Raw genomic sequence first — 19612 nt, forward strand, 5'->3', positions numbered from 1 at the left:
CAGCCACTGGGCACACTTTGAGGAGGAGCAGCAGGGCGGCCAGGGGCCGCAAAAGGCTGGTCAAGGAATCGCCCTCGCGGGCCACAAGGTAGAGGGTGTGGGCAAATGTGTTTTTATATGGGGATGGTTGTTTTTGTAAGGCCGAGGATGAAGGCCATTTTTGTGGAAATGTTTTGTTATTCCTCCCCAGGTTGTGGGAGTGAGTCATGTGTCTGACAGTTTTTTGGGTGTGTTGTCTGTTTTTGGGTTTCATGTGGGAAGGGCCCTGAGTTTGTTCAATAAAGCATTTTATTTATTCAGCTTGTCCATGTTTGATGTTTGAAGTGGTTGTTGCCTTAACCGGCTGAGGGCTTGCGGAGCGGCTGCATTCAGGTCCCTTCATTGCCACAAGCCATTCCCTGACAGGGGGCCTAGAAGTGACGTTCAATAAGCCGCCGACGGGCGGCCCATGGACCTTGTGCCTCCCTCCTGGGCTGGTACTCCTCCTCATGCTCCTCCTGCTCCTCCTCCTGAGGTGGTGCTCCAGCGTGAGGTGGCAGTGCCTGAGTCCTGCGGATAGCCAGGTTGTGCAGCATGCAGCAGACGACCACGACCTGGGAGACTCTCTCCGGCGAATACTGCAGAGATCCTCCGGAACGATTCAGGCAGCGGAACCGTTGCTTGAGGACACCAATCGTTTGTTCTATGATGTTCCTAGTGGCTTGATGGCTTTCGTTGTATGCCTCCTCAGCAGGGATCCTGGCCGCGCGGAGCGGGGTCATGAGCCAGGTACACAAAGGATAGCCTTTGTCCCCGGTAAGCCATCCTCTTGGGGGAGGCTGTGCCTGGAACATGTCAGCCACAGTAGTCTGTCGCAGGATAAATGCATCGTGGCTGCTGCCTGGAAAGCGGCCATTGACAGCTAGGATGCGCTGCCTGTGGTCACACACCAGCTGTACATTGAGGGAATGGTAGCCCTTCCGGTTGCGGTAATCCTCGGCATTGTGGATAGGTGCCCGCAAAGCCACATGCGTGCAGTCAATGGCGCCCTGCACCATGGGGAAGCCCGCTGTTCTCGCAAATCCCACTGCACGCTGCTGCTGCTTCTCCAGGGTCATGGGGAAGGAGATGAATTGGTATCTCCTTCTGAAAAGGGCATTGGTCACCTGGCGGATGCAGCAATGCACGGCGAACTGGGATATGTTAGCCATGTCCCCAACAGCGGCTTGGAAGGAGCCGCTTGCATAGAAGTTCAGAGCCACCGTGACCTTCACTTCCACCGACAGAGACGTCCTGCACCTGAGCTGTGGACGCAGATCTCTGTGAAGCAGCTGGCAGATCTCTGCAACCACCTCCCTTCTGAAGCGCAGCCTCCTAACACACTGCGCGGCAGGCATGGTGAGATAGGACACCTGCTGGCGGTATTTCCTGAGTGGGTAAGGCCTAGGTTGCCGACGCCTGTTGCCCCCTCTGCGTCTAGCCAGGGCTGCCCCTCTCACACAGCGTCTGCGAGCCCTTCGCACATAATGCTGAAACTGAGGGTTGGCACCCCATGCAGCCCCCATAATATACTGGCAAACAATGACCTCACAATGAAGGCGAATTGCCAAGCTCTGGCCTGAAGCCAAAAATACCTCCTATGTTGGGCCAAAGCAGTAAGCTCTCTTCCTTGGTCTCTGTCCAGAAATTCGTTGCACAAGAGTGATTGCTGCAAAATGGCTGGCCTTTATAGTTCAGGGTAAGTGCCCTTTAATTAGCGCTCCCCGAGGCCCGCATGGCCTCTGCTGCGTTCCAGTTCACAGTTCTTAGGAGCGCCACGCCCACATTGGGCGGGCGCGACTTAAGTTCCGGATTGGGGCGCACAAAGGGTGTTGCACGAGGAAATGACGTCATAATCTGCGCGCGCAGCTGAGCGCGCGCAAACACTTTGCGCCGGCGCTAAATGTCTACTGAAGTTGGGCGTAGGCGCAGATCGCCCTGCGCCCGGCCGCTAAGTGCCTAGCGCTCGAGATCTACTCCTCCTAAGGCGCTAACGGCTGGCGCACGCAACTGAATTTCTAGGCCGAAATGTCTGCGTTTGCCTGCTCTGTGAAGCTGTCAAACACTGACATTTTCTTTAGTTTGATGAGTCCATGTGTTCAGGACACCTCAAATCTTTCAAATTTGTAAATTTCACATAGCTGTTGGAACAGAGGTTCCAACAGCCAGTCTGTGAAATTGACAAGCAGGATATTGGCTCTCCCAATCCACCACGGCTAAAGGCTGTAGGAAGAAAACAAGGTAAGTGAACACTTTTTAAAACTTATCACTCACTTAGATAAAGAGGAGGTACTGGAAAGGCTGGCAGTACCTAAAATGAAAGCTACCCAGTCTGGATGGGATGCATCCTAGGTTGCTGAGGGAAGTAACGGTAGGAATTGCAGAGGTGTTGGGCCACAATCTTTTTTTAAATTTGTTTTCTATGGGATGTGGGCGTTGCTGGCTATTGCCCATCCCGAATTGCCCTTGAGAAGGTGGTGGTGAACCACCTTCTTGAACCGCTGCAGTCTGTGTGATGAAGGTACTCCCACAGTGCTGTTCGGGAGGGCGTTCCAGGATTTCAACCCAGCGACCATTAAGGAATAGCAATATATTTCCAAGGCAGAATGGTGTGTGACTTGGAGGGGAACTTGGAGGTGATGGTGTTCCCATGCGCCTGCTGCCCTTGTCCTTCTAGGTGGTAGATGTCGCGGGTTTGGGAGGTGCTGCCGAAGAAGCCTTGAGTTGCTGCATTGCATCTTGTAGATGGTACGCACTGCAACCACGGTATACCAGTGGTGGAAGGAGTGAATGTTTAAGGTGGTGGATGAGGTGCCAATCAAGCGGGCTGCTTTGTCCTGGATGGTGTTGAGCTTCCAATCCTTCCTAGATACAAGGGTGGTGCCATTGGAAGATTGTAAATGTTGCACTCTTGTTCAAAAACTGGGAGCAGGATAAAGCGAGCAATTACAGGCCAGTCTGTTAATGTCAGTGGTGGGGGAGCTTTTAGAAACAATACTCCGGGGAATAAATTAACAGCTGCTTGGACAAGTATGGACTAATAAAGGAGAGCCAGCACAGATTTGTAACGGGCAAATCGTGCTTGACTAACGAGGTAACAGAGCGAGTAGATGAGGGCAGTGCAGTTGATGATGTGTATATGGGCCTTTAAAAGGTGTTTGATAAAGCACCACATACTAGACTTGTTAGCAAAATTGAAGCCCATGGGATAAAAGGGGCAGTAGCAGCATGGATACTAATGGCGGCTCACCACCACCTTCTCGAGGGCAACTAGGGATGGGCAATAAATGCTGGCCTTGCTAGCGACACCCACATCCCATGGACGAAAAAAAAAACTAAATTGGCTAAGGGTTAGAAAACTGAGTTGTGGTGAATGGCTGTTTTTCGGACCAGAAGGAAGTATGCAGTGGTGTTCCCCAGGGTTCAGTACTAAGACCACTGCTGTTTTTGATATACTTTAATGACTTGGATTTGAGGGGTACATAGAAACATAGAAAGATAGGAGCAGGAGTAGGCCATTCAGCCCCTCGAGCCTGCTCCGCCATTCAATGCGATCATGGCCGATCATCCAAATTCAGTACCCGGTCCCTGCTTTCTCCCCATACCCCTTGATCCCTTTAGCTTTAAGAAATATATCCAACTCCTTCTTGAATACATTTGATGTATTGGCCTCCACTGCCTTCTGTGGTAGAGAATTCCACAGCTTCACCACTCTCTGGGTGAAGAAATTCCTCCTCATTTCAGTCCTAAATGGCTTACCCCTTATCCTTAGACTATGACCCCTGGTTCTGGACTCCCTGGCCATCAGAAACATCCTTCCTGCATCTAGTCTGTCCAGTCCTGTCAGAATTTTATAAGTTTCAATGAGATCCCCTCTCATTCTTCTAAACTCCAGCGAGTACAAGCCTAATCGACCCAATCTCTCCTCATACATCATTCCTACCATCCCAGGTATCAGCCTGGTGAATCTTCGATGAACTCCTTCCATGGCAAGGATATCCTTCCTGAGATAAGGGTACCAAAACTGCACACAATACTCAAGATGTGGTCTCACCAAGGCCCTGTACAACTGCAGCAAGACATCCTTGTTCCTGTACTCACCCTCTTGCTACAAAGGCCAACATGCCATTTGCCTTCTTAACCGCCTGCTGCACCTGCATGCTTAGCTTCAGCGACTGGTGCACAAGGACACCCAGGTCTTGTTGCACTTCCCCTTCTCCCAATCTATTGCCATTCAGATAATAATCTACCTTCCTGTTTTTGCCACCAAAGTGGATAACCTCGCATTTATCCACGTTATATTGCATCTGCCATGCTTTTGCCCAATCACCCAACCTGTCCAAACCATCCTGGAGTTTCTTGGCATCCTCCTCACAGCACACACGCCCACCCAGCTTTGTGTCGTCTGCAAATTTGGAGATATTACATCTAGTTCCCTTGTCTAGATCATTAATATATATTGTGAATAGCTGGGGTCCAAGGACCGATCCTTGTGGTACCCCACTAGTCACTGCCTGCCACTCGGAAAAAGACCCGTTTATTCCAACTCTTTGCATTCTGTCTGCCAACCAGTTCTCTATCCAAGTCAATACCTTGCCCCCAATCCCATGTGCCTTAACTTTACACGCTAATCTCTTATGTGGGACCTTATCGAAAGCCTTCTGAAAGTCCAAATACACCACATCCACTGGTTCTCCCTTATCTATTTTACCAGTTACATCCTCAAAAAAATTCCAGTAGATTAGTCAAGCATGATTTACCTTTTGTAAATCCATGTTGACTTTGTCCGATCCAGTCACTGTTTTCCAAGTGCTCTGCTATTACATCTTTTATAATGGACTCTAGCATTTTCCCCGCTACCGATGTCAGGCTTACCGGTCTGTAATTCCCCGTTTTCTCTCTACCACCTTTTTTGAATAGTGGGGCATCATTAGCTACCCTCCAATCCATGGGCACTGTTCCAGATTCCATCAAATGCTGGAAGATGATCAGCAAAGCATCAACTATTTCTCGGGCCACTTCCTTAAGTACCCTATGATGTAGATTCAGGCCCTGGGGATTTATCGGCCTTCAATCCCATCAATTTCCCTAACACCATTTCCCTACAAATACTGATTTCTTTCAGTTCCTCCCTTTCATCAGACTCTATGTTCCCCAACATCTCTGGGAGGTTATTTGTGTCCTCCTTTGTGAAGACAGAACCAAAATATGTATTTAATTGGTTCACCATTTCTTTGTTCCCCATTATAAATTCCCCTGATTCTGACTGCAAGGGACCTACGCTTGACTTCACCAATCTTTTTCTCTTCACATATCTATAAAAGCTTTTACAGTCAGTTTTTATGTTCCCTGCAAGCTTACTCTCATATTCTATTTTCCCTTTCTTAATTAATCCCTTTGTCCTCCTTTGTTGAATCCTAAACTGCTCCCAATCCTCAGGTTTACTGCTTTTTCTGGCCAATTTATATGTCCTCTCCTTGGATCTTATGCTATCCCTAATTTCCCTTGTTAGCCACGGTTGAGTCACCTTTTTTGTTTTATTTTTATGCCAAACTGGGATGGACATATTCTGTAGTTTATCCATGCTGTCTTTGAATGTTTGCCATTGCCTATCCACCGTCAACCCTTTGTGTGACATTCCCCAATCAATCCTACCCAACTCGCGCCTCAGACCATCGTAGTTTCCTTCATTTAAATTTAGGACCCTAGCCTCTGAGTCGACTACTTCATTCTCCATCTTAATGAAGAATTCGATCATATTATGATCGCTCTGACCCAAGGGGCCTCGTACAACAAGATTGCTAATTAATCCTTTCTCGTTACATAATACCCAGTCTAAGATGGCCTGATCTCTGGTTGGTTCCTCGACATACTGGTCACAAATTTGAAATTTGCAGATGGCACAAAATGTGGAAGTGTAGTAAACCAGTGAGGAAGATAGCAATAGACTTCAGGAGCACATATACAGGCTCGTAGAATGGGCTGACACATGGCAGATGAAATTCAATGCAGAGAAGTGTGAGGTGATGCATTTCGGTCGGAAGAATGAGGAGCGATGATGAACATTAATGGTACAATTTTAAAGGGGGTGCAAGAAGAGAGAGACCTGGTGGTGCTTGTGCATGAATCTTTGAAGGTGGCAGGATAGGTTAACAAAGCAGTAAATAAAGTATATGGGATCCTGGGCTTTATAAATAGAGACATAGCATACAAAAACAAGGAAGTTATGCTAAATGTTTATGAAACACTAGTTCTGCCCCAGCTGGAGCATTGTGTCCAATTCTGGGAACCACACTTTAGGAAGGACATGACGGCTTTGGAAAGGGTACATAGATTTACGAGAATGGTTGCAGGGATGAGGGATTACAGTTGCAAGGATAGACTGGAGAAGCTGGTGCTGTTTTCCTTGGAGAAGAGAAGGCTGAGAGGAGATTTCATCGAGGTGCTTAAAATCATGAAGGGTTCAGATAGACTAAATAAAACGAAAATGTTTCCAATGGCTGACATGAGGAAAAACTATTTTACAAAACAAGTGGCTAGGATTTGGAATGCACTGCCTGATTGGGTGGTGGAAACCAATTCAATAGTAGCTTTCAAAAGGGTTATTGGATAAATAGTGAAGAAGAAAAATTGCAGGGATATGGAGAAAGAACTTGGGAGTAGGACTAATTGGATTCCTCTTTGAAAGAACCAGCGCAGACTTGATGGGCCGAATGGCGTCCTTCTCTGCTGTACGATTCTATGATTGGTTTGATTGTGTATATGCAGTATGCATAGCATGAAAGATTGTGAAGTCCTGCAGACAGACATTTTTACAAGAGCTCTCTGAACCTTTAGAAATGACTGGCCCAATTCAGACTTGTGTCCAATTTGCACCCACACAAAAGAAGTGCAATTTTTACTTCTGTTGCATAATGGCAAGTGGTATTGGAGCACCAAACATTCAATGGTGGTCACATTGTTTTTGCCTTATGTCTGGCTGAGCAACCATTTCTCATACTGATATAAATCAACAATTTGTCGTTTATTTCTCCATTTTAATTTACTTGTTTTCCTTCCCTCACTCTGGGTATATGTCTTGTCTCGCTTGGTTCATCTTGCAGATGATCTGGCTAAGATTGAGAATGTGCTGTGTGAAAAATTGAGGCCGAGACCGAACAGATTATACCACTCTGTGGTTGTAAGATCTCCAAGCTACAATCTGGTGAAGGAGAAGGCCATTCACGCTACAGACGCTGTGCATCGGCGCTGATGAGTTCGGCGGGGAGGCAGCAGAAGCAGCGATGGAGACCACGACGACCCACTGTAGCATGGCGACCGGCAGCTCCTCGGTGGGAGGCTCGGAGGTCGAACCGGTTGGAGGAGAGGCGGTCAGCAGACCGAGGGCAGGAAAAGCAGGCACTGGTAGGTCGGACACCGCAGGAGGCTCGGAGGTCAGACCGGGTGGAAGGAGAGCCAGGGAGAAGCAGGCCCCGGGACGTCGGTACCACGGCGGCTGAAGATTGTCGGGCAGGAGTGCGGGAAAGGCGGAGTGAGGCGAGAGCGGACCCTATTGTGATGGCGCCGATGAAGATGGCTGCCGTCCTTGCGGGCTCCGTGCGTACCAGGCAGCTAAGTGTCCTTTGCTGCTTGGTGCGCTCGGCTCGTTAAGAAAAAAGCATTTCACTGACTGGATTTCACTTGTTGTATTTGGTTATGTGACATAAAATTGAAATTGAAAAAATTGAAATTGGTGACGGTTATAAAAGTTTAAAATATAGTTTGGAAAGGGGTCTGTCCATTTTGGGAACATAGCCCCTTGACATCCTTCGGCAGTGTAAAACTAGTTGGCTGTGTTCTCTGTCTGTAGCCATGATGGAGTCCACAGACTACATTGTTAAAACAAACCCCTGTCAACAGTTATTATAAACTTTAGTTATTTACTATGTGCTGTTGCTGTGATACACTTGGGTATAGGCCCTAACAAAATGAATTTCCAAAATCTTTATCTTTAAGACAACTTCTTGAGCTCTGGACAGTAATTTCATTTGTTCTGTCATCTGTTTCTCCACTGATAAATCAAAAGTAAGAACTCTACTCAAGACTGTCCGTGTTAAGGACCTTTAGCAGAACAATTACAGCTGTATTGTGTGGCTTCTTTTATTGAACTGGATAACACATCTATTAGTATGAACAAAATCTATTGAGTTCCACCACAAAGCGTTTTGTGAAGCTATATTTGGTTAAAGAATGAGGAATTTGAATTTAAATTTCAGATCCCCACTGAATTTATAACGAGCGATTTTTAAATGAAGATATCATGTAAAGGAATGTCTCAGGTAATCGAGCCCTGTTTAACTCTTATGAATTGTAATGTTGAGGAATTAAATTATGCTTCCTTTTAGTTGGAATTTGATAAGTGTCCAAATATTTAGGAAACAAGCTTTAGAGAACCGATGCGAGAATACAGAATTTAGCTGTATGTACCAATCCAGCAGTATTCAGAAAAATTGGTTAATAACTAAAGATCCAAGTATGTATGCACAGTTTAAAGGAATGGTCACGGGGATGTTTACCATAAGATTGTGACATTAAGCACCACAACTGCAGAAATTCTTAGTAAAATCTTTGTTTTCTCTCCCTCCCACACTCAGTATTTTACCTAGTTTGTCTGCTGGTCCTTGTAGCACAATGAGAACTTTTAACATAGTTTAATCATTTTTAGGGTGCTTTGGAACAATATTAGTGCCTTAAAAAAAGATGAGATTTTTTTTTGAAGTGCAAGTGTCATGGGTATAGGTTAACCACAATACAATGTTCACAAAAAATTTATTATTTGGAGAAGCCCTTGATCTGAATTACTTACAGTAAATTGCTCAAACAATTTTTAATTTGTCAGCATGTTATAAAGTTTAATGAGAAAACTAGCAAAGCACTGAACGGGGGTCTGTCTATAATTTATATTGGAGGAAAGTTTCAAAAGCTTAGAGTCTACTTGAGGGTTTAGAAATATTGTAGTGATGGTGCTTAGGGTCACAATTTTGTTTTTACAATGTTCCCTTAAGCATTCCTTTAAGATGACATCCTTTTATAGAGTCATAAAAGCATCATTCTTCAATCAGTGTCCCCAGCCTACACTGCATGCTTTGGTATGCAGTTTTTTTTCCATCATTTGATTTTTTTTTAGATGTTTACAGGTTTTATCATTTGAGAGCAACAGATTCTGATAAAAATTAAATTAATTTTTACAATCCTGTGTCACTCCAACAGTAGCTTTTATTTAGCTTTACATTCCCAACCTTCTCAGAAGTACCTTGTAGTAGGAATATTTTTGATATATAACTATTTGTCATGGATAGTAGAAACTTTACTGATATTAAGGGCACTCTTCAGTTGCTTACGTGGTCTTGTTGACTAGGTTTATTGGAAGTTATTTAAGTATATGGAATGGTTCTTGTTACTACTGATTAAAATCGGATTAAAAGGAGCCAAGGACATTCTTTATGTATTAACCATGCACTTTTTCATATTACGAACTGGCAAGGTTTCATGGTACAGTGGAAAGTGGGCCGAGAGCATTCCATAAGGCTAGAGTTCCATTGTGTTCTGCTATAGTACAGATACCAAAATAAAACAATGTGTGCAAGTAATGGCTCTGTTGATTTTTTTTTTTTGTGTACAGGAAACTTTTTTTATCCGGCACCGGCGTGGTGCCGGTTTATCAAGAAGTCCAGATTACAGAGAGGTATAGTAAAAGGTACGAGAGCCCCGTACACGGCCACAGATCCAGGCGTCCCTGTTGCACAGCAACAGGTGCAGGAACCCCGGTTACACGGCCACAGATCCAGGAGCGGCCACTAATGTGAAGTAAAACTTAACTGAACCTACTCCTGAATTTTGCCAGTTAACAGAGATTTCCGGTTATTTAGGTGCCGGTAAATCGAGAGTTTCCTGTACTGTAAAATCAAAACATTTCCAAACATTGGGTTGAATTACGTACGCTGTTAGCATCTTCAGTAACTTGATTTGGCCGTTGTTTGTCTCCCAGTGCACTGCACAACAGTGTGGACTGGCTTAATTTCAATATTTAAATATGTTTCCAGAAGATCCTCTTAAAACCTACCTCTTTAACCAAGCTTTCGGTCACCTGTCCTAATGTCTCCTTCTTTGGCTCGCTGTCAATTTTTGTCTGGTTACACTCCTGTGACGTGCCTTTGGATGTTTTATTACGTTAAAGGTGCTATATACATGCAAGTTGTTGTTTACTTCCTGGAATTTTAAGCTTGTAAGTATCAGCGGAGAATGGTCACATAAAACGTTTAAGTGCTGGGCTGTTGCCCTTTGAATGCTGTGTGTTTGCGGAAGTGGTTTGAAATAAACTTGGAGTTTACAAATGCTTCTCTGGACTTGTGTTCCATTGGGGACAAGCGTCCTTTTATTGCTTAAGCAATCTAAAAAATTATGAAGAGATGGAGATAGTGATCCAGTGCCATCACGGAGATGGTGTAATTTTTGCTTTTGATCTGATTCCAGGATGATTATAATTTCCAAATAAAGTGCTGTAGACAGCACTTCATGCCCCGCAAGTGATTTAATTTTATTGTTCCTGCTCTTTTCTACATCAGTGCAGCATTAATTCACAGAACCCACCAGAAAAAATGTGCACTTTCTTTGATTGTGAAGTTTTACTTTTTTTAAAACCAAAGTGCATAGAATACTGAATCTGGAGTTTTTATTAAAACACATTTTTGGGCTCTACTTCCATTCTATCGTTGGAATAAAAAAAATCATTTTATTAATAATGCAAATCTGAGGATAAGAAGCCAACCCTTTAAAATATTGGTTGATACACAACTCACTTTCTACTGAACATACTAAATATCTGTGCGAATAACTATACAGTACATTGCCACTTTTAAAATGTAACTACAGTACTCCTTTCACTCTTCTCACCAAAACAAAGTATGCGTTCAGAGTATTTTTGTGCATAGTTTCTGATAAAAATAATACTGTTAACCATAATCAAACTGTTTCAATCAGAAAGACAGATTACAGATTTACCCTTTCTTGTTATTAAAAAGACATGTATGGATTCATTCAGTTTTGGCTTTTAGTAAAATTAGGAAGAAAACCTGAACTTGGGTGTATTGTATGACAACTATTTCCTCTTCTGTTCTCTCTCCTTTCCCCAGCACATGAAACAAGCATTGTACGTGAAAAACAAAAGGGCTAGAATAATGTATTACTGTAGTTAATTATACGGTAATCAAATATTTAAGGGGCTTGGATGATGTTGATTGAAACGTAGGGACAATGGCATAATAAGTAATGGTTCTCTGGAGGCCATCATAACCTGCCTGTTTTTGTAGACTGCAGCCGGGTGAAAGTAGCAGTTTGTCCTTTTTACCCTGTGTAATCCTCCTGGAAAATCAAACATGTGCTGTGACTTGACTTTAAATGATGCCAGGTTACCTCCCTAAAGGGGGCTTGAGTTTTCACTGTTGCTGCATTACTTTGACTCACACTGATGGCTGTTGCCTGATAGATGGATTGTGCTTTATGCTCTGTGGAACAGTGTGCTACTGTCTGCCTTTTGGAAGCTGGCGGGGAAGCGTGCCACTCATAGTTGGGACAGTGCCTTTTGTAACCCTGAGCATCTCTAGAGATTTAGGATCTGTTGATTCTGATGAAGTTCTGTTTCACAGCCTGTGGATTTCCTCAAATTAAAAAATCAAGCAGTCCAGACAGGCAGTCGCAAAAAAAGTATCCGTTAAATTGAAGAAGATTTCTGTTGCATTACACTTATTGTGTTTCATATTTATTCACAGGTCTGTATGAATTGTTGGCTTCCTTGCCAACCCAGCTGCAGTCACATGTGAACAGCCAGGAAGATCTGACCTTCCTACGGGATATGTTTGGTGAAAAAAGCCTTCATTCACTAGTGAAGGTAACCACAGTGTAAACTAACCAAGAAAGCATATGGAAAAATGTTTTAGGTATAAGCTGGTCAACTGACGACCATGTTATTGCTAGACAAAAACAAGCAGCTTTTTATTCCACTAGCTGTATTATGAACATTGCTTGAGTGTGGAAGTTGTAACAAGAGACACTTCCCAAATTGCATAGATGGATAGTTTTAATGAGGTGATAATCTGGTACACTGCTACACTGCATTAATCTAGCCAATGTATTGTTTTGCTTGAGTTGGATTTAGTTTATTAAAAGCAATACAAACCAGATACCTTTCCACAAAATAATGGAGGAATCGCACTACGCTCCCTCCCAATACAGTGGACCATCTGTGAACAAGGCTTCCTCCAGTACCACTCTGAAGCAGCCACCTGGGGACTCACAAGAATGCCTAAGGATAAATGGTGGCTCAAATCTTTTACCAAATCCCTTCAGTACCTATGGAAATGTACTTGGTCTCCACCAAACACCTCCCTTGAGCAATGTGGCTAAAATTGGGCACTTGGCCAACTGAGTGGGGCTTAGAACCTGGCGTCCATTGCTGCTTGAAATGTTTGTTGATGCTCTTAACAGACTGTTAACCGTACTGCCTTGCAGAGGAGAAAGGGCGAACATTTCCAATGTTGATCCTTTTACAACGAAAGAGTGACTTGCATAATTTGGAAACACATGGAAAAATCTAATAGTTACAAAAGCTTCCTGTTCATATCCTTTTTTGGTGTTGTCCAGTTTCCCCCGCCCCATTTATTTCTGTGTTTTTGATTGGATACTAAGTGTTTGAACTAGTTGCAGATGTAGGCTGTGTGAACAATCCGAGTAGAAATGACCAATAAATTAAGGATATTTCAACACTGATGGTATTTGTTAAATGAATCCCCACATACCATCAGATTCACTAACTTCTAAGCCAATAACTTTAATCATGCCATTAAAACTTGCTGTTTTAAACTATTCAACAGATTGACAGAACAAAATAAAACACTGCTACTTAATTATAATACCTTAACAGTTTGATTCTTAAAGGGTCTATGTGGTGAGACATTGAGGTTTGTATGTCGACACTAGTTTCAGTCTAAATTAAATAGCAATACAGCATTTCAGGGCTCTTCCCCTTTCCCTGTGAACAAATCTAGACATTTGAGTGGTGTGTATACTGTATTTTATGCAAGTGCTATTTAAACATACACCAATAGATGGGGTAGGAGTGAAATAGAACAGTGGTTCTCAAACTTTTTTGGTTGAAGGACCCCTTTTCAAATGGATTAGTAATATGGACTCCCCTCTAAATTATAATACTATATAATACTCATCATATGAAAGTGTTGCATGTAAAGAGTATTTTAATAATGCCTTTAAGAAAACACAGTTATTAGTGAGATGGGTGTGCCTGCTTCTCACTGCAGAGTCTGTCTATCCTTGGTGTGATGTTTCTCCCCAGGTGAGGGAGGGAAAGTGTTCCCAATTCCGCAGCTTAAACTCTACCACCATGTTTCCTGAAAATGTTGGTATTCCAATGCTAAGGACACTCCGTACCAACTGTATTTAGAAGGTGGCATGATTTTAGCATTACATTGTGTCATTACACAGTCTGATCTGTTTTAAAGAGGGTTCTTCTAGTGGGTTAGCTGAGTCGGCCGGTTTTCCTTCCCTGTAAAATAGCATAGCATTTTATCCAGTGAAGAGACTTAGGAACTGATTAAACTTTTAGCCATACCCCTCAGAATAGTCTTTCAACTGCAAACTGAAGCTAACCATTCGATTGTTTTTTTAGCATGGACAACTAGGAAAGCTATTTTGCTGGTAAACAACAATTTGGAAATTGATTCTAAATATAACCTTCAGGCATCTCCCCTCCAAGGTGAGACAGCGCTGCACATGTGGTGGCCGCACTCCGCTCCCACCTCCCAGCTCGCACCAAGCCCGCCTCTGGCTGCACTTTCACATTATTTCGCAGACCCCCCCATGGAAAGTCTCTGCCGACCCCCGGGGTCCGCAGACCCCAGTTTGAGAACTACTGAAAGAGAAGACAGTTACGTGATCAGAGTTTTGGGGAAAAGAACATCACTTGAAGTGCCTTAAATTTAAGGGTATGCTATGGCACAGGCAGGATCTCCTGCTTTTTGTTTGAAATTTGGTATTGGTTAAGAGAGATGGCTACAGACTGGGCTTTGAACAAGTGCTGATAATGTCATAGTACTTAAACTTTTTATTTTCAGCCTATATTCAAATTGGAAATTAAGATGTTGGAAGTAAGCAGGGACAATATGGAGTCTCTTTTCACCCAAAGGCTATTCGAGTTGTGGAATAAATTATAAGGGAAAGCCATTTAAGTGAATAGTATAAATGGGATAAGTATAAATGGGTTCAGGAAACAATGATATGTGATTCTAAAGATAGAAGCATTTGATGGATGTAATAAAAAGGCAGTAGGGGAGAACATGTTGAGTTTAGTGGAATTTTCCTGCTTCAAAGTCTCATGTTCTTGTGCACCTATTCACAGACCATTGGGATTCCTAAAAGGTACAGGGAAGTAGAATAGTCGCAAATTGTATTCTTCACTAAACAAACAGATTATCTGGTCATTATCACATTGCTGTTTGTGGGAGCTTGCTGTGTGCAAATTGGCTGCCGCGTTTCCTACATTACAACAGTGACTACACTTCAAAAAGTACTTCATTGGCTGTGAAGCGCTTTCAGATCATAGAATCGTGTAACACAGAAGGAAGCCATTTAGCTCATCGAGTCTTCGCTGGCTCTTTCGAAGTTAGTCCCATTCCCCTGCTTTTTCCCTATATCCCTGCAATTTTTTCTCCTTCAAGTATTTAATTACTAACCTACCTTTTTTAAATAACAAGCATGATTTGGTAAATTGTTCAAGCTAAAAGTCAGTTAACAGGTGACTAAGTTCACGAATAGCTAAAGTTAGACAGAAAATAATTTCAATATCTGTTCATTTGGCAGGAGTAGTGACTCCTTTCAGATGCTGTGAAAGGTATTATATAAAGGGAAGTCTTTCTTTCCTTTGTTTCTTTCCTTCTTTGTTTCTTTCGTAACTTGCTCCTTGACTAGCTAGTTGTGGTCTCGGTTACTTGCATCCCTTCTCCTGAAATTTTATACATAAACCAGCAATATTTATTCAATTCTACTATTGTAAAAACTTCAAGATTCTTCAAGTTTGTTCAGTACTCTGTCATAACTCAGCCCTCTGACACTGAAATAAGCCGCGTGGCTCCTGTTTGCGTTGTCTACAGGGTTTGACTGTAACTCCTGTGTTTTGGTGACCAAACTGGAAACATGACTCAAGGGGTCGTCTGGTGAGAGCACTGTGCAGTTTAAGTCTAACATTCTCCTACTGTCTTGGCTGTAAAGTTCAGCGTTAAATCTGCTTTTTTTTTTTGTTCCACAGTTGAGTACCCTGTCTACTAATTGTAATAAATAACACAAATTTGGTCCTGTCATAGTTGTGCCTAAAAAAAAAAAAAAAAGACTTACATTTACGTAACACCTTCCACCACCTAAGGATGTCCCAAAGCACTTTACAGCCAGTGAAGTACTTTTGAAGTGTAGTCACTGTTGTAATGTAGGAAACACGGCAGCCAATCTGCACACAGCAAGCTCCCACAAATAGCAATGTGATAATGACCAGGTAATCTCTTTTTAGTGATTTTGATTGAGGGATAATTGTTGGCCCAGGACACTCTTCGAAATATCGCCATGGGATCTTTTACATCCACCTGAGAGAGCAAACAGTGCCTCGGTTTAACTTGTCATCCGAAAGACAGCATCTCCAACAGTGCAGCACTCCCTCATGAGTGTTGGCCTAGATTTTGTGCTCAAGTCCCTGGACTGGAACTTGAGCCAAAACCTGCTGACTCAGAGGCGAGAGTGCTACCACTGAGCCACAGCTATTTTGAAGTGCTCAATCGGAGGAGCGCAGAGATCTCGGAGTGTTGTAGGGCTGGAGGAGGTTACGGAGATAGGGAGGGGCGAGGCCATGGAGGGATTTGAAAACAAGGATGAGATTTTTACTGTCAGCGAGCAAAGGGGTGATGGGTGAATGGAACTTGGTGCAAATTAGGATACGGGCAGCAGAGTTATGGATGAGTTCAAGTTTATGGAGGGTGGAAGATGGGAGGCCAACCAGGAGTGCGTTGGAATAGTCAAGTCCAGAGGTAACAAAGTCATGGAGAAGGATTTCAGTAGCAGATGAGCTGAGGCAGGGGTGGAGACGGAGACGGATGTTACGGAGGTGAAAGTAGGTGGTCTTGGTGACAGAGAGGCCATTTGGTCAGAAGCTCATCAAAGGGTCAAGTAGGACACCAAGATTGTGAACGATCTGGTTCAGCCTCAGACATTGACCAGGGAGAGGGATGGAGTTGGTAGCTTGGGAGCGGAGCTTGTGGCAGGGTCTGAAGACAGTGGCTTTGGTCTTGGTAATATATAGTTTGAGGAAATTTCTGCTCGTCCAGGTCTTAATGTCAAACAAACAGCATGACAAATCAGGGACAGTGGAGCGGTCGAGAGGTGTGGTGGTGAGGTGGAGCTGGGTGTCGGCAGCGTATATGTGGAAACTGACATGTTTTTGGATAATGTCACAAGGGGTAGCATATAGATGACAAATAGGAGGGGGCCAAGGATAGATTCTTGGAGGACTCCAGAGGTTAACTGTGTGGGCGTAGGAAGAGAAGCCATTGCAGGTAATGAAGTAGTCTGTGCTTGCAGGCAGCAAGACCTGGACGACATCCAGGCTTGGGTTGATGAGGTAACATCCGTGCAACACAAACAATGACCATCTCCAACAAGAGCGAATCTGTCCAAGTCCCCTTGGCATTCAATGGCATTGCTATTGTCTAATCCCCCACCACCAACATCCATGGGGTCACCATTGACCAGAAAGTTAACTGCATCAGCCACATAAATACTGTGGCTTCAAAAGCAGGTCAGAGGCTGGGTATTCTGCGCCAATTGACTCACCTGCTGACTCCCAAAAGCCTGTGCACCGCCTATAACGCACAAGTCAGGAGTGTGATGGAATACTCTCCACTTGCCTGGATGAGTGCAGCTCCAACAACAGTCAAGAAGCTAGACACCATCCAGGACAAAGCAGCCCGCTTGATCGGCACCCCATTCACCACCGGCGTACCGTGGCTGCAGTGCGTGCCATCTACAAGATGCACTGCAGCAACTTGCCAAGTCTTCTTCGTCAACACCTCCTTAAACCCATGACCTCTACCACTTGGAAAGACAAACACATGGGAACACTAATGCTTCCAAGTCTCTCAGCATCCTGACAAAGCAGCCCGTTTGATCGGCACCCCATCCAACACCTTAAGCATTCATTCCCTCCACCACTGGCACACTATGGCTGCATTGTGTACCATCTACAAGATGGAAACATATCGCCATTCCTTCATCGTTGCTGGGTCAAAATCCTGGAACTCCCTTCCGAACAGCACTGAGAGAGGACCTTCACCACACGGACTGCAGCGGTTCAAGGACAATTAGGGATGGGCAATAAATGCTAGCCTTGTCAGTAACACTCGCATCCCGTGAATGAATACATTTTTTTAAGAAGTGATTTTTCTAACTACGACTGGATAGGTAAGAATGGAACCAGGCAAGGGCAGTCCCACTCTGCTGGATGACAAAGTAAGATGCGATCAACCCTGTCAAAGGCTGCAGACGGGTCCAGAAGGATGAGGAGGGATAGTTCACCATGGTCACAGTCACATAGGATGTCATTTAAGACTATGATGAGGGCAGTTTCAGTCTTGTAGCGTGGCGGAAACTTGATTGGAGGGGTTTAAACATGGAGTTGAGGGAAAGATGGGCACGGATTTGGGAGGCAAAAACACATTAAAGAACTTTGGAGAGGAAAAGGAGGTTGGCGATGCGGTGGTAGTTTGCAAGGACAGAGGGTCATGGATTTTTTTTGAGGAAGTGGGTGATGACGGCAGATTTGATGGTACATGATTGCACTCCAACTGCACAATCCAAATCTAGCTCTCAACATCATAGTGGTGGGCAAAAATATCAAGTCTCAGCCAAGGCTTTTCAAAGAGGCCTTCAAGCAGAATCTTTAGTGAAGGAATTAAAAGACACAAAAGACAATTCTGGATAAATATGTAATTTTTTGATTTAAAAAAAGTTTCATCCCTTATTTTAGACATTAGAAATTTCAGTTACATAGAATCATAGAAAGTTACAGCACGGAAGGAGGCCATTTCGGCCCATCGTGTCCGCGCCGGCCAGCAAAGAGCTATCCAGCCTATTCCCACTTCCCAACTCTTGGTCTGTAACCCTGCAGGTTAGAGCATCCCAAGTGCACATCCAAGTACTTTTTAAATGTGGTTAGGGTTCCTGCCTCTACCACCCTTTCAGGCAGTGAGTTCCAGACCCCCACAACCCTCTTGGTGAAGAAATTTCCCCTCAAATCCCCTCTAAACCTTCCCCCAATTACTTTAAATCTGTGCCCCCTGGTTTTTGACCCTCTGCTAAAGGACATAGGTCCTATCTATGCCCCTCATAATTTTACACACCTCAATAAGGTCTCCCCTCAGCCTCCTCTGTTCCAAGGAAAACAGACCCAGCCTATCCAGTCTTTCCTCATAGCTCAGATTCTCTACTCCCGGCAACATCCTTGTAAATCTCCTCTGTACCCTCTCTAGTGCAATCACATCTTTCCTGTAATGTGACCAGAACTGCATGCAGTACTCTAGCTGAGACCTAACTAGTGTTTTATACAGTTGAAGCATAACCCCCCTGCTCTTGTAATCTATGCCACGGCTAATAAAGGCAAGCATTCCATGTGCCTTCTTATCCACCTTACCTACTTGGCTGGGGGGGAAATGGTGGATGCAAATTTTCTACAAGCAATTTGAACAATTTGCAGGGAAAATAGACTGCAATTATCCAGTGGCCAGATTATATAATTACACTGACACGTTTACACTGTACATCTGGGTATTGGAATTTATTATGGGAAGGAAGTTGGCGCAGAAGTGCCGTATTAAGAGCGATAGGAAGTATGGTATTGTAGGCGAAGGACTAGAAAACATTTTTCGTTAGATAATACATAATGAATTTCCTGTGATGTTACTCATGGTAACTTGGGAAGGTAGAATGGGGTGCGGGTGGGTTAGTTTGGCAAGTATTTGAACTACAGGATGCTGCTTTTATGGGGGGGGGCGGCGGGGGAGAGGTGGGGCAGGCTACCATTTTTATAATAATAGTTCAACACAATAAAGTAAATTTTACTTGAATAAATGGATCTGCTGTGGTTTTGCCCACGGTAAATTGCATGATATGCTCTATCTTGTCCAGTTCTGTCTTTTTTACTAGCCTCTTGTGTGTCTTTCTGTTCTTTTCTGCTTGCATCAGTGTCCTCTTGTTTTAGTACTCCAGATGTAACTAACATGGCTGCAAAGTACTAGCCAGATAACACTAACTCAACCTGGATCCAAACAGAAGTTCAGAATTACCAGGAAGAGGTGCAAGCAATGTGGGAGCAGGAAAATCTGGCAAGCCAAGGTGCAGGGCATGTGAAAGGTGCAGCTGGCAGTTCAGGAGCCCCTAGCAGAGAAATGATTCAGGGTACATGTTCCAAATAGCATGATAATAGCATTAACACACAATCCGTTTGTTA

The 19612-nt window shown here is 43.9% G+C and overlaps 1 protein-coding gene across 5 annotated transcripts in view; it reads left to right on the top strand.

The window, feature by feature from the left end:
• Positions 1–19612, top strand: part of mpp7a (MAGUK p55 scaffold protein 7a) — a 550968-nt gene that overhangs the window by 286336 nt on the left and 245020 nt on the right. For 3 of the 5 annotated variants that reach the window (XM_085987688.1, XM_085987686.1, XM_085987687.1), the window contains exon 4: positions 11826–11944. The exons of the other annotated variants lie outside the window; for them this stretch is intronic. In XM_085987688.1, coding sequence (XP_085843814.1) covers positions 11826–11944 — 119 coding nt within the window. The remainder of the gene's footprint in view (positions 1–11825; positions 11945–19612) is intronic. 5 annotated transcript variants of the gene reach the window in all.

This window comes from Somniosus microcephalus, chromosome 5 (assembly GCF_052327205.1).
Source record: "Somniosus microcephalus isolate GS21.2 chromosome 5, FLI_Smic_1.0, whole genome shotgun sequence".
Lineage (NCBI taxonomy): Eukaryota > Metazoa > Chordata > Chondrichthyes > Squaliformes > Somniosidae > Somniosus > Somniosus microcephalus.